Raw genomic sequence first — 15,301 nt, forward strand, 5'->3', positions numbered from 1 at the left:
AACTGCAGGGCTCACCTCATTTTCTCCCCTTCTCAGGGATCACTGTCCTTCATTGCCTGATGTCCATGCCTCAAAAACCATGGTTGCATATATTTTGTACAGTTTTTTCGTTGTTTCAGATGGGATGGTGAATTCAGCCCCTGATATTCTATCTTGGTCAAACGGGAATATTTAACTGGATCTGTATCTTCTCATTTGAGCCCAATTCCTTACCTGTATAGTGTATCAATTATATTTTATATATATTATATAATATTGCTCTATTGATGGGAGATGGATGAGTCACATCAAAATGTTTAAGATAAAACATTTCACTGTCTTTTGGAAATACTTTCTCAGTGTCAGTTAAAGGGAAACTGTTAACACAAGTTTGCTTTATCAAGAATCAGGAAGTACTATAAAATCAGCATTAGATTCTAAAAACTGTTGTTATGAGTAGGAGACTATATATTTTAGGTATTCGATTGGAAAACACACTTGTCAGAATTGTCTTTCCAGCTTAGTTTGCTGTATTACTTTCTTCATCATTTGATGTGATGCCAGCTACTAATGACACAACTGATTTACCATCAGAAACTAGCATTGCTTTAGCATTTTTAATGAGCTTATTAGCTTTTGCTATAATGGTAGGAAATGCTGTGGTCATTTTAGCTTTCGTGGTGGACAAAAACCTTAGACGTCGGAGTAATTACTTTTTCCTTAACTTGGCCATTTCTGACTTCTTTGTTGGTAAGTTACATATCTTTATTTAAGATAATCTGTTTCAATTATAATTCATTTCTGAAACCTTAAAATAAGCTTTTTCATTTCAAGGGATTATTAAAACAAAAAGTTTAAGGATTGAAACTCAGGGGAGGCTATACGGCACTGTATGGGCATGTTATATATATGTAAATCAGGTTTGCAGGGGAATTTTCATCTGAAAACTGTTTCTTTTAATGGAATAAGAATAAGTCCAGTATTGCTTTAGTCTAAGAGTTATTTGTTTTTGGACCTATTTTCCTTGTATGTTTAGGTTTATAAGTATTCCTTTTTAAGTAAGCATAGTTTCTTTAATATCACAGTGTTGGAGTAATAGGAAATAATGTATATGCTGGTAATCAGCAAAATCAGAAAATAGGATGTTCAGGTCAATTACATAGTATAGTTAATAATATTATCTTATAATATGGCATAGAATGTTGTAAAGTACACCCAACACTAAACTCCCTTGCATATAATATGGAACCACAGTGTTAATAATTGTAAGAGATCACTGAAATCAAAGTAATCTTTCTTTGAAAACATGCACTATATAATTTCTTACTGCCTGATGATCATTTTTTTAACAATGCTTATCATAATGAGTGAATATGCAGAAGTGTCAACTGATGATATGGTTTTATAGGACCTTCTAGTGTAATTTAATCTGTTATTGTGTGAAGCTATATAAACGCTTGCATTTATATTAAAATGAAACAAAACTCATAGAATACTTAGTTTATTGCCTGGAACACAGTGACTGCCCAATAAATGTTAGTCTTTTCACTCTTGATCTCTCTGAAGATAAATGTCAACTCAAACCAAGTACACAAATGTTAGTAGAGTACCTACCTTGTAAGTACTGTTAGGTACCAGGTACAGTTAGATAATGAGGAGGTATCGAGAAGACTAGGTTAATCTCTTTCTTTAATAAGGTTTCAATACAGTAGAGTAGATAAGAGAAGTTCAGAAATGACTATAACAGGACATGTTGATATGAGAACCCATGAAGACCCACCCAGTGCTGCGGGCACTCAGAGGAGGGAGAAAACACATTTGGTTAGTGGGTAGTGGCCTCTGAAATGAACTTTAAAGGATGGGTAGAATTTCCATAGGCAGAGATGGAGAGGAGAGAGTATTCCAAGAATCAGCAACGATATGCTGGTTGAAAATCATCGTGTATACCTTCCTAAGTGTGAGCTCCAGGCTGGCTAGTGTGCAAATGGGCTGTATGAGAACAGCTGAGGGTGAGGTTGTAGTAGTTGGAATCTATATAGTGAAGGCCCTTGACTACTAGTGTGAGTCTGGATTGGAGTTTATTCAGCAGGCAATGTGAGATTTAAGTGAATGATTGAATGGGTTGAAGCTTTACCTCAGAGGCATCAGAAGAGACGTAGCCGGTGGGAGAAGCTGGAGCAGAGGGCAGCTTCATTTCAGAGAGAATCCTGCAGTAACCTTGGCAGAAATCAGCAGTGAGGCTCTGAGTGAGGGTGAGGGTGGACAAGAAGTTTGGGAAGCAGAGCTGCAAGGCGGGGTCAGGCAGGAGAAAGAAGAAGATGTGTTGAAGACTGAGTTCTGGGGGCAAGAGTATGACACTATTCACAGAATTAGGGAGCATTTGTGAAAGCAGCTTCTGCTTCTGATATTGCAATGATAAAAGTTTTGGAGGAAACTTCTAGTTGGAGAGATTGACTTAGGAATTCTGGTATAGAAATTATAGGGTCACAGAAAAAAGTGGGTAGCCAATATAGAAGTATTAAAAAATGCAACAATCTCCCCATTTCTCTCCTCAGTTCTGCCCCTCCAGGTAACCAACATTAACAACTTGATGTAGGTCCCTCCACATCATTCTCTATGCTCACATAAACACAGATAAATACACGAGTGTATTTATGTGAACAGAGAATATTCTATTATAAATATATGTATCCCTCTCCTCCTTCTTCACAGAACTGTACAACTTTTAGGTGACACTCAGCGCTTAAAGTGGAAAATGTATTTTGACTACCCCAAAGGGAGTGAGGCCCTGAATACCTGGTGGTCAGGAGGGATGGGGTAAAACTATATCCAACTGAGAGAGCCTGAGGCCTGAAACTTTCGAATGAAGATGGTTCTAGACAAGAACAGAGTGCCTCTGTGTAAGGCCCAATGTCAGCATCATGGCAGCCCCACCATCGTGGGCTTGAGCACCACAACATAAAGATGTGGTTTGTCTTTGAGAAATGTCCCTGCAGATGTGATGATTCAGCAGTCCTGGTGGCCTCCCTCCATCTGTAGGTGGATGGGAAGAGAAATGGCTTTGCTCCAGATGAGAGTGACTGGACACAGGCCAGAATCTCTCTTAATCTGCCGGTCTCATCCTTCATGTTTCCCCTGACCCCTGCCAGCTTCATCCAGAGGTCCACTTTCTAACACAATATTCACCATGACAGCACAAGACTTAGCAGTCTCTGAGAGCATTTTGTAACAAGATTTGAGTTTTGTGTCAACGCTCTTCTTTCTCCTTTGCCATGGTCAAAAGTGTATCTTTCAGCTCTGAGCCTGTCGGACCTCATGGTGGTAGCAGTGGACCAGGGCAGAACTTGTGAGAGATTTTCTGTAGCTACAAGATAGCAATTCTTAATATTAGGGGTCATGAGACCCAGAGCTCCAGAACCATATGGCAATGCCAGTGCAGATGAGAGCATAACATGGGCTCGGTATGGTGGGCTTTCTGGCTGAATGTCCTCTTTTCACAGGTTTCTGAACTGCCCTCCTGTTGAGAATTTAAATTTGTGGCACCTGAGAAGCTTCCCAGGCTGAATGTAGTTGAAAAGCAAAGACTTATTGAGGGAAAATTCCAGTACTAGCTACACTGATATATGTCATCTATACACTATTCCAGAAAAAAATACTACTTATATCTTTATTGATATCTATAAAATTGGTATCACATAACTGATGTTTCCATCTGTGGGTACCTTTTTCACATCTACATTTGTGTGGGCATGTATGGCCTACATAAGCATGTGATGGATGATCCAGACAGGATCTTCAAGGGCAAAAGGTGGTTGCTGATGACAGAGCCTGAACCACATTTTCAGGATGGCAAAGTTTATCTTTAGTACAGGCATAACTCAGAGGTACTGTGGGTCCTGTTCCAGACTACTGCAATAAAACAAGTATCAAAGTAGAGTCACATGAATTTGTTGGTTTCCCAATGCATATAAAAGGTATAGGTATAGTCTACTAAGTGTGCAAAAGCATTATGTCTAAAAAAACAATGTACATACCTTAATTAAAAAATACTCTATTGCTAGAAAATGCTAACGAGCATCTGAGCCTTCATTGGATCATAATCTTTTTGCTCATGGAAGGTCTTGCCTCGATGGTGATGTATGCTGACTGATCAGGGTGGTGGCTGCTGAAAGCTGGGGTGCCTGGTGGCAATTTCTTAAAATAAGACAACAGTGACAATTGCCGCATCCATTGACTCTTCCTTTCACTTGAATACTTAGAGGTCATTTTAGGGTTATTAATTGGCTTAATTTCAATATTGTTGTTTCTCAGGGAATAGTGAAACCTGAGGAGAGGACAGAGACTGGGAAATGGCAGGGTGGTGGAGCAGTCAGAACATACATGACACTTATTAAGTTCACCATCTTACATGGGCACAGTTCGTGGAGCTCCAAAACAATTAAAATAGTAACATCAAAGATCACCATAACAAATATAATAATAAAAAAATTAAAAATATTGTGAGAATTACCAAATGTGACACAGAGACACAAAGTAAGGAAATGCTGTTGGAAAAAATAGTGCCGATAGACTTTGCTCGATGCAGGGTTGCCACGAACCTTCAATTTGTAAAATATGCAATATCCATGAAGTGCAATAAAGTGAAGCACAATACAATGAAGTATGCCTGTACCTTCATGCCTTGTTTCAGGACTCTTCTCTTTCCCTCTGTGTTAGTCAGCTTGGGCTGCCCCAACAAAATAATCACAGTCTGGGTGACTTAACAGCAATTTACTTTCTCACAGCTCTGGAGCCTGGGAAATCCCAGATCTAGGTGCCAGCTGATTTGGTTCCTGGTGAGGGCTCTCTCCCTGGGTTGTAGATGGCTGCCTTCTTGCTTCACCCTCATATGGCCTGGAGACAGAGCTAGCAAGTGAGCTCTCTGGTGTTTCTTCTTATAAGGACACTAATCCTGTTGGATTAGGGCTCTACCCTTATGACCTAATTTAACTTTAATTACCTCCTTATAGGTCCTATCACCCTGGGGTTTGGGTTTCAACATATGACTTTTGGTGGGGGGGGACACAAACATTTAGTCCATAATACCCTCTATACAATCACTGTTATCTACACACTCCTCTGTTGGCCCAAAGAATTCATTGGGGCTTTTAGCTCCCCCCCCCCCACTTTTTTTTTTTGACTGTGCCACTTGGCATGGCATGTGGGATTTTAGTTCCCCCACCAGGGATCAAACCCTCGCCCCCTGCAGTGGAAGCATGGAGTCTTAACCACTGGACCACAAGGGAAGTCCCTCCCCTGACCTTTAGATTATCATTTTCTCATGGAAGATGCAGCTTCTTAACTGGCTTCAGAAAGAAGGGGTGATACTGGACTGGTGACAATTTTTACGCAAACTGGGCTTTCCCATCCTCGTCTGTTCATTCATCCCATACTGATTTATTTTGAACCAGGTACCCATTTAGGTGTTGGGGATATATCAGTGAAAAAACAGACAAAAATCCTTACCCTCGTGGTGCTTGTATTTTTCCTGGGAGCAGGGGCGGGGAGAGGAAAGTAAACAGTATAAATAAGTAAATAAAACTACATAGCATTAGAGGTCGATCATTGCTACTGAGAAAAACATAATAGCAGGGAGGAAATGTGTTAGAGGTAGAGGTTGCAATGTAAACCTCAGGGGTAGGGCTCACTGAGGAAGATGCATTGGAGTAAACAAAAGGAGCCTCTGAGGGAAGAGTGGTTCATGCCCAGGAAACCCATGCAAGAATCTGAGGGTGTGTGTACAGTGTATTTGACGCCAGATAGGGTGGAGCAGAGTGAGCTAGGGGTGGAGGGAATAGTAGAGGGTTTCTTCTCTCCTCCCCCTGGTTCCTTCACTTCCTTTTTATTTGCTTCACCATCTTCTTTTAATATAGTTTGTTTTCCCTCACTCCCCTACCTTCCCGCCGCCACAATTGGTCATGCCAAAGACTTATGGCTCTTTTTAAGGACCTGGCTATTAGTTTTTCTTATCAAGTCTATTTGACCCAGAAGCATGACTCCAGAGTGGAAGTTATGGAAACACCTAGGAGTGGGTATATCACAGATGTATTTCAGGTTCATGGTTTCAGGTTCTGAAACTCCTTTGGAAGGAGCCGCAAAACCACTCAACAAGACAGAGGAACTGAGCGTGACGTTTGTATTAAACCATCCCAAAGAACTCAAGGTGACAGCAGGGTTTCATTAAAACAAAAGGAATAGACTTGAGCCTGTTTTCAATTAACTGTTATTTCAAGCAGCTCCAGAGGTTTTGAACACACCTTTCTCTTTTATCTAATTCAGAAAGTTTGTGCAAAACATTATCAATAAATAGGCAATGGCATCTGTAATGCAAATGATTGGTGGCATCCCGCTCTTCTTTCTCATCCAGGAGAGGAAATGAGTGTGTATGTGGAAAATGCTCCTGTCGGGAACATTGGAAGCCACAACTCCGGGCCAAAATATAATAAATTTCTCTGTTTTGAAGATACTTTGATTTATCTCAGGTGATCCTGAGATACCACGGGTGCACATACACACACACACACACGCCCCTTTGAGATGGAAGGCACCATAAGGAAGCTTAAAGAATTACACCCATTATCTTGTAATAACCTATAATGGAATATAATCTTCGAAAACACTGAATTACTATGGTGTACACCTGAAACTAACACAATACTGTAAATCAACTATACTTCAATTAAAGAAATAAAATATGCCAGAAATGTTTAGAATCCTAAAAGATATATATACACACACACATATAAATACATACACATACAGTTAAAATGTAAAACAAGCAGGCAATTTGAACTACAGGTAAGAACTGACCATACAACTCTTCTTCTCGATGGTGTCTTGTCTCTCATATTTGTATGTAAATCTAGGTACAGGACACTAAGTTCTGCACTTCCTTACACTGGTTCTAAAACAACACCTTTATATCCTCGTGTCATCTATTTTTTAGGTTGTTTCCCTCGCTTGCCTATTGTAAATAGTGCTTCAATGGGTATTGGGTGCATGTATCTTTTCGAATTATAGTTTTGTCTGGATATATGCCCAGGATTGGGATTGCAGGATCATATGGCAACTCTATTTTAAGTTTTTTGAGGAACCTCCATACTGTTTTCCATAGTGGCTGTACCAATTACATTCCCACCAACAGTGTAAGCGGGTTCTCTTTTCTCCATACCCTCTCCAGTATTTGTTATTTGTAGACTTTTTAATGATGGTCATTCTGACTGGTGTGAGGTAGTACCTCATTGTTGTTTTGATTTGCATTTCTCTAATAATTAGCAATGTTGAGCATCCTTTCATGTACCTGTTGGCCATCTCTATGTCTTCTTTGGAGAAATGTCTATTTAGGTCTTCTGTCCATTTTTGATTGGGTTGTGTTTTTTTTGTTATTGAGTTGTATGAGCTGTTTGTATATTTTGGAAATTGAGCCCGTGTCGGTCACATCATTTGCAAATATCTTTTCCCAGTCTGTAGGCTGTCTTTTCATTTTGTGTATGGTTTCATTGCTGTACAGCAGCTCATAAGTTTGATTAGGTTCCATTTGTTTATTTTTGCTTTTATTTCTATTGCCTTGGGAGACTGACCTAAGAAAAACGATTGGTATGATTTATGTCAGAGAATGTTTTGCCTATGTTTTCTTCTAAGATTTTCATGGTGTCATGTCTTTTTTTTTTTACAATAATTATCTTTAAAATATACACTAAAATTTTTTTATTTTATTTATTTATTTATTATACAGCAGGTTCTTATTGGTTATCTATTTTATACATATTTAGTGTATATATGTCAATCCCAATCTCCCAATTCATCCCACCACAAGCACCCCTGCCCCACTTTCCCCCCTTGGTGTTCATACGTTTGTTCTCTACATCTGTGTCTCTATTTCTGCCTTGCAAACCAGTTCATCTGTACCATTTTTCTAGATTCCATATATATGCATTAATATACGATATTTGATTTTCTCTTTCTGATTTACTTCACTTTGTATGGCAGTCTCGGTGCATCCACATCTCTACAAATGACCCAATTTCATTCCTTTTTATGGCTGAGTAATATTCCATTGTATATATGTACCACATCTTCTTTATCCATTCGTCTGTTGATGGGCATTTAGGTTGCTTCCATGATCTGGCTATTGTAAATAGTGCTGCAATGAACATTGGGGTGCTCATGTCATCTTGTTTTGTGAGAATGCAGGGTTTCCTTAAATCTTCCCTTTCCTTTTCTTTTATCTTTACTATTGTTCTTCATGATAGGCTAACTTGGTTCTCATATGGAAAATGGGAATTCCTGCCAAGTGCCTTCATAAAATATGAAGATATCCAACAAAATAAGATTTCAACTGAGCTTCCACTTAATAGATTATTTTCTTAGTGAGTAGACCACCTGTCTGAAATGTCAATACAACTGAAAACCCCTATAAGGCTAAAGGAAAAGGAACCCAGTTCAGTCATTTTCCACAATAAAGCAGTTTCTGTGCTGAGTTGAATCACTCAGGTATTTGTTCATTTGCTGAAGGGTAGCAGTTAAAGTCAGGGGTTATGAAATCACATTGCTTGGTTTCAAATCCAATTTTTCCCTTACTTGGGCTAATTATGTCTCCTTTTTGAACTTCAGATTCCTTATCTGCTAACTCAGCATGGTGCCTACCTCACAAAGTTTCTATGAAAGTTAAATGAGATGATATATGTAATATACATAGCACAATGTCCGGCATCTGGTAATTGCACAATACCTATTAGCTGTTATTAATTTCCTTGAGTTAAATGTGCGAGCCATTGGTCAACTCTGGATGTTGTGAAAAATACAAAGATCGACTTCCCACACAGTCCCAGTCCTCAGGAGAAACAAGTTAACATATGACAACAATATAAAGTAGGATATATTTGTACATGAGAGGGGGAGAGATGAGTGAAGTGCCAGGAGAGGGCAGGTGACAGAGGGGTCACTTCTACCCAGGAAGTTCCAGGAAAGATGATAAGGAGGATGTCACTTTTTAAACTAAGTGAAGAATTAGAAGGAATTAAATAGACTTCTCCATAGAAGACAGGAGGATATTCTAGGAAGAAAGAATGTTGTTGGCAAAGGCAAACAGATGTGACAATGTGAGATGTGTTTGGGGGAAGGGTGGCCCATCCTGTTTGGGCTGGATCATGAACACAAAGATGATGTGTGCTGTATATGGCTGGAAATACATGTTGGGACCTGAACTTAGTTTGGAAAGTAATAAGAAGCCATTGAAGGTACGATGTTTGTGACAGCTATTTTTAAAATGGTATTTAAATAATGTTTATGAGATCAGTACTGAGTTTGTTGATGAAATACCATGAATTTCTAAATTATAATCAAGCTCTTTTTGGTCAGTTCAGATAGTTCATTGTGTTGTGTTCCTATGTCTCTTCATATTCATTGATATGTACTATTTTTCTTTACCCTCATTTTTTCCCTGTACAGGTGTGATCTCCATTCCTTTGTACATCCCTCACAGGCTGTTCGACTGGAAGTTTGAAGATAACATCTGTGCATTTTGGCTCACTATTGACTATCTTTTGTGAACAACATCTGTGTATAACATTGTACTCATCAGCTTTGATCAATACCAGTCAGTCTCAAAAGCTGTAAGTCAAAATATTAATTTATCCTCCTTAGAAGACTATATACTTGTAAATTTTGGGTCCCCAAGCAAAAAAAAATTTTGTTTAATTGGCAAAACTTAGAGAAGCCTGTTACCCTTTTGTTATCTAGCACTAAGTTTTCATTGGTGCTTAGTGAACATTTTCTGTGTGATTTGGTTAGGTCACCCCCTTATGTACCACTAAAATGGGAAGGTGTCCACCAAAATCCAAGGCAAGTTGTGAGAAGTGGTAAATCGAGTCCGTAGTAGATTGGATATGCATGAGTCTCACAGTAGGTTATCTGTTCAACTCCTTAGACAACTTGAGACCTGAATGTTTTCTTCAGGATGGAACTTGGTGGGTGATTAGAAAGACTCCCAGACTTCTGAATGTCATGAGAAAATTAATTTTGAATGACCAAAGGAAAAGACAGTATACAGGGAAGCTATAGGTTATACAGTGGCACTAACCAGAAACTAAGCAGTGCCAGTTTAGGACCCATGCCAAGAAAGTCTGAACTTACCCAAGATTTAGAACAGTCTCATCAACTAGTTCGTGACAGTTCTTAAGCTAAATTTATCAGCAATAGAATAAAGGAGAGAATAAGGTTGATGTTAATAAGGATGAGGGATGGGAAGAGGCCACAGAAACATGGACGGTGATCTGAAGTCTTTGAGACCTAAATGGGAAACTTCCTTCACTCCTGAGTCCCAGGGACCCAAATGTGTGGGAAACGACTGTGTGACAGGGATTTTGCTAAGGACACAAAACTGAATCTCCAGTCTTTCTTTTTGAGGAGCATAACAGTCTAATGTGGAGACAGATCCATAAACAAAGGGACTAAGTGTGGTGCTAGAGGCATTGAGAGGACAGTGACAGTTCTGTCCTGGGAGAGGTGTGCAGCATGGAGGCAGACAGGATCGGGAGGGTGCACTGGACAAGGCAAGGATAAACTGCTGTAATGAAGAGACTCCAAAATGCTGAGACCAAACAAGACAGAAGGTAACTTTTCTCTCATAGAACAGTTCAGGCAGATGGGAAGGCTCTGCTCCAGGAACTCACCCAGGGACCCAGGCTCTGTACCCTCTAGAGCAGGGACCTATGGTGTCTGTTGCTACTGCTCAAATAAAACTTTATTATCCAAACAGGTGGTGGGCCACACTTGCTCCATGGACAGTGGTTTGCTGACCCCCACCCACCCTAAGTCATTAACCTCCTCTGCACACTCCAAGTCATGTTGTTGTCACTCCAGGTTCTAGAAAGGAAGGGCAAAAGGCAGAAGTCCAGGGTAAGGGATTTTCTTTTAACCAAGTAGTGCAGAATCACACAATCATTTCCACTCACCTTTCACTGGTGAAATTTTGTCATGTGGTCTTACCTTACTGCAAGGGAAGCTGGGAAGTGTGGCCTCTAGCTGAGCTGCCATATGGCCAGGAAGAAGTAGAGAATGGATGTGGTGGGACAGCCAGACACTTGACATTGAGTACTTTGTTGCCACCAGAGTCCACTGCAGTTTGTACTGGACGAACTCTGGAGAGAGTACAGATCAGTTTGGATTAGCAATCCAGAAGCCTATAATCTCAGATTTTTCAAACTGATAGTAATCCATTATTGAGTCATGAAATCAGTTCAGTGGGTTATTATGTCACTTTTTCATAGAATGAAAAAATATGTAAAGAAGTACAATAGAACTTAACAAGTTAGAGTATAAAATATCAGAGTACCTTGTACATAATAAAGGTAAGTATTGTTTTATGAATACTTTTGTATACTTCATTAGGGTATAAAATGAATTTCTTACTTTAGGTCACAGTCAAAATGTTTGAAAAGCAGTGCTCTAATTAATGATCTTCCTTTAACTAAATCTTTAATTTGTACTTTAAAATTTTCCTTTCTTTCTGGGTTTTCTTTTTAATCTTCACTGAGTGTTCCTAGTTAGTGTTCACTGGGACATTTCTTCACTGAACTTCCAAGCTCCTGAGTCAACCTCAGCTTTGTGTTAGGGTAAGGGATGGCTTGCCCAGTTAGAAAAAGGGCTTAGAAGTTACAGAGAGTTGAGGGGTGATGTCCAGAGAGAAAATGGGTGGGCTTGTTTCTTGGTCTTGCCCTGAGAAATTCCCCTGGCAATGGAGGCTGTAAATTTGGTGAGGGCCAGGTCAGCTGGATCCGGGTCCCTGGTACCCAGCACAGAGTCAAGTGTAAAAAGTGCTCCATGCATGAGTGTATGAATGCTCACGGGGGTGCTCAGGCAGCACTCGCACCTCTGCTGGCTGAGTTCCAACACAGCTGTATGAAGCCAGAAGGAAGCCTTTAAAGACCACAGGAGCTCATAGGAAGCGATCATGCGGAATTGAGCTCTTGCTGTAGCTAAAAGTAGAGGAGACAGTGTAATAGGAGAAGGCGGCAGGCTGGGCTTGGGAAATAGAAATCTGACAATAGTTTGGGGAAGGAAGGCTCGATGCAGATGGCAGTGCATGACAGGCACTTAGAACAGCTCTGCAATCCCATCCCATTATTAACACCAGCAAGTTCCAGGGGTTGCTCTGCCTCACAAAAGAACTGGACTGACAGAATGTTTGGATATCTTACTGGGGTGGGGAATGAAGCAGGGTAAGAGACAACATCCTGAATAATGGACATATTCTGTAGTGGGTGAGAAGTGGGCCACTCATGAATTTCAGGGAGGCATGGGCCTGGATTTAAGCAATGCTTGAACTGTTATTTGTTAAAAATGCTACCCAGAGATGAAGAGATTGGCATCATCTTCTCAATTCCCTTGGATGTCCATTATCCCATTTGACCTTGTGCATAATAGAAAAGAGATTACTTTCCAGCATATTGTATCATATGATTACAAAGGCTGAACAGAGCAATTAAAAAACTAAATGCAGTTTTATGACCATCTGGGTATTGTTACCATCTTCATAATCATTAGATTTAGTGCAAGTATTAATTAGTGGTATGAGAAGCAGAAGGCAAAAAAATGTATTGTACATGGGAGCTTGTGGTCAGCACCATATGCATTTTAGCTTAGCCTCAGAAATACCAGTAATTTGGAAAAAGAAAAAAAAAAGAAAAAGAAAACCCCACTTCCCTGCAGTTTTTAAAAATAACTTTTTTTTTTTTAAACCAGCCTCCTTTTACCTCTAGCCAATTGGTGAGCCCTTCCCAGCATGTACAATCCATCAAAGAAAGACAGTGCTGGGCATTGTTACACCCCTTTAATAAAAATGAGAAACCACTTTAGAACAAGACTTGAAAACTCACAGAGAAAATAGCACTTGAGAGATGGTGAAAGGGAAGTGTGTTCCAACTTCATGGGTAAATCATTTCCTTTCCCTTGAGTGCAAAAGGCAGAAAAACATGGAATATTTGGGCTGGAAGGAATCTTACTGATCTAAAAGGTGTCCAGAGAGGTTGTGTGCTTAGGTCCCCTTAAGAAAGTCTTGGGTCATACGTTTATCCCTCATACAGTGTGGTTGGTATTTTAGATTTCTTATAGAAGATTTCAGAATCAATCAAAAGTCATGGGTCTTGTGATCCAAGAGCAATCCTCCCTCATGGAATCTCATTTTCCCTTACAGAAGCCTGTCCTTGTGACCAAGTGGTCTTAGAACATTCTTCACCCCTATAAAAAGACCGTGGCACTCACCACAGTCATGTCTCTCCAGTGGCTGACCACCACTGCTTTGGCACCATTTTTGTCGGGTAGATACGTCTGTAGAAAGAAATGATTTGGTCACGCTCGGTAACACTGTAGTATCTCCCCACAGCTGGTTTAAACCTTCTTTTTGTGTGTCATCTTGTGGGAGTAACATAAGAGTTCTCTTTTTGACCCCATCTTGAAGGCTCAGCATAAACTGCAGAGTAGATTCTCCCTAAATACTGGATTTAGAAAAGCCAGTGTCTTTTAAACTTCTCTGACTGTGACTTCAGTGATAAATGCATTTTACACTGTGATTCAGTACACACATTTCTCTTTCTCTATGTACATCTATAGTCCCAAAGCAAAAGTTTCATCAAACAATACATATCTTTATGATGTGTGACACATTCTGCCACTGATTATTCCAATTCATTAAAAAAAATTGCTGCTCATGATCCAGCTGGCAAGTTAAAAACACCGTGAAAAGGCTTCCCTGGTGGCACAGTGGTTGAGAGTCTGCCTGCTGATGCAGGGGATGTGGGTTCGTGCCCCGGTCCGGGAGGATCCCACATGCCGCGGAGCGGCTGGGCCCGTGAACCATGGCCGCTGGGCCTGTGCGTCCGGAGCCTGTGCTCTGCAACGGGAGAGGCCACAACAGTGAGAGGCCCGCGTACCGCCCCCCCACCCCCCAAAAATAACACCATGAAAATGGGCATTTAGTTTCAGTTAACAGTTCAGGTTAGTGTCTGTGGACTAGGAAAACTGCATTCTTATTTTAGATATTGACCTTGACATTTTCTATAGTGTCAGAGGTTTAACCTTGAACTGCTAAGAAAGTTTACATCTTGGCCCAGGGTCCACCGAAATCGAACCCTCTGCCCTGGCCCAGATCATGTTACCCAAATTCAGTGAATATCCCCGCTTTGCACATCCCTGAAACTCCTGAGGGCCAATGGTATGCTTTGTGCAATCAACATATGCTCATTGTATTGAAAATAACTTATTTGGTTTCTTTTAGGTATCTTACAGAGCTCAACACACTGGGATCTTGAAGATTGTGGTTCTGATTGTGGCCATCTGGGTAGTGGTTTTCTTAGTGCATGGGCCAATAATTCTAGTTTCAGAGGCCTGGAAGAATGGGAAGGGGGATTGTGAACCTGGATTCTTTACAGAATGGTATATCCTTGCCCTCATGGTACTCTTGGAATTCATGATCCCAGTCTTGTTAATGGCTTATTTCAACATGTATATTTACTGGAGCCTATGGAAGTGTGGTGATCTCAGTAGGTGGCACTCTAGATTCACTTCTGTCTCTTCCAGTAGCTATGGATGCTGATTCAGGAGTGGACTGTTTTCAAGGACATCTTTTTCTAACCCAGAGGAAGCAGCAGCATCCCTTCGTTCCGAGAAACCAAGAAGAAAGAGCAGGGTCTTGTTTTCCTTGATAGCCCAGCCAAATAGTGTAACTGCTTCCAAAACGGGCTCCCTCTCCCATTCAGATTCCCGAGTTCTTCAACAAAGGGAACATCTTGAGCTGTGCAGAGGCAGGAAATTAGCCAAGTCACTGGCCATTCTCTTAGGTGTTTTTGCCACTTGCTGGGCTCCCTACTCTCTGTTCACAATTATTCGTTCAATATCCCCCACAGACCTCAGTCTGTCAGCAACAGCTGTGTATGAGTTCACATTTTGGCTTCAGAGGTTCAATTCCTTTGACAATCCTTTTTTTGTATTCGCTGTGTCACAAGCATTTTCAGAAGGTTTTCTTGAAAATATTTTGTGTGAAAAAGCAGTCCATACCATCACACAATCGGTCAACATCCTCTTAATCGTTGTGCCTATGTAAATTTCAGTCTTGCTCTCATCTAAATGAATCTGGCTTTCATCTTGCCCTTTCCACTCTACTGAAAAAATCCAGAAAATCATAACACTTGAAAACTTAAAAAAAATACCTGGAACCTAGAAGTCAGTGGAAAATTATTCCGGTGAATAACAACAGCATAATTAGAAATAGACAGTAATATTTTTG

The 15,301-nt window shown here is 40.3% G+C and overlaps 1 protein-coding gene across 1 annotated transcript; it reads left to right on the forward strand.

Annotated features, from left to right (window-relative positions):
* Nucleotides 1-536: 536 nt before the first annotated feature.
* On the forward strand, nt 537-15,101 carry HRH4 (histamine receptor H4; the record flags this gene model as incomplete). Its single annotated transcript, XM_079717081.1, is given in 6 exon segments — nt 537-729; nt 9,469-9,566; nt 9,570-9,632; nt 14,294-14,608; nt 14,612-14,995; nt 14,997-15,101. Coding segments are annotated over 6 exon segments (1,158 nt in total).
* Nucleotides 15,102-15,301: the final 200 nt, after the last annotated feature.

The sequence above is a fragment of the Hyperoodon ampullatus genome, assembly GCF_949752795.1.
Source record: "Hyperoodon ampullatus genome assembly, chromosome: 13".
NCBI lineage: Eukaryota > Metazoa > Chordata > Mammalia > Artiodactyla > Ziphiidae > Hyperoodon > Hyperoodon ampullatus.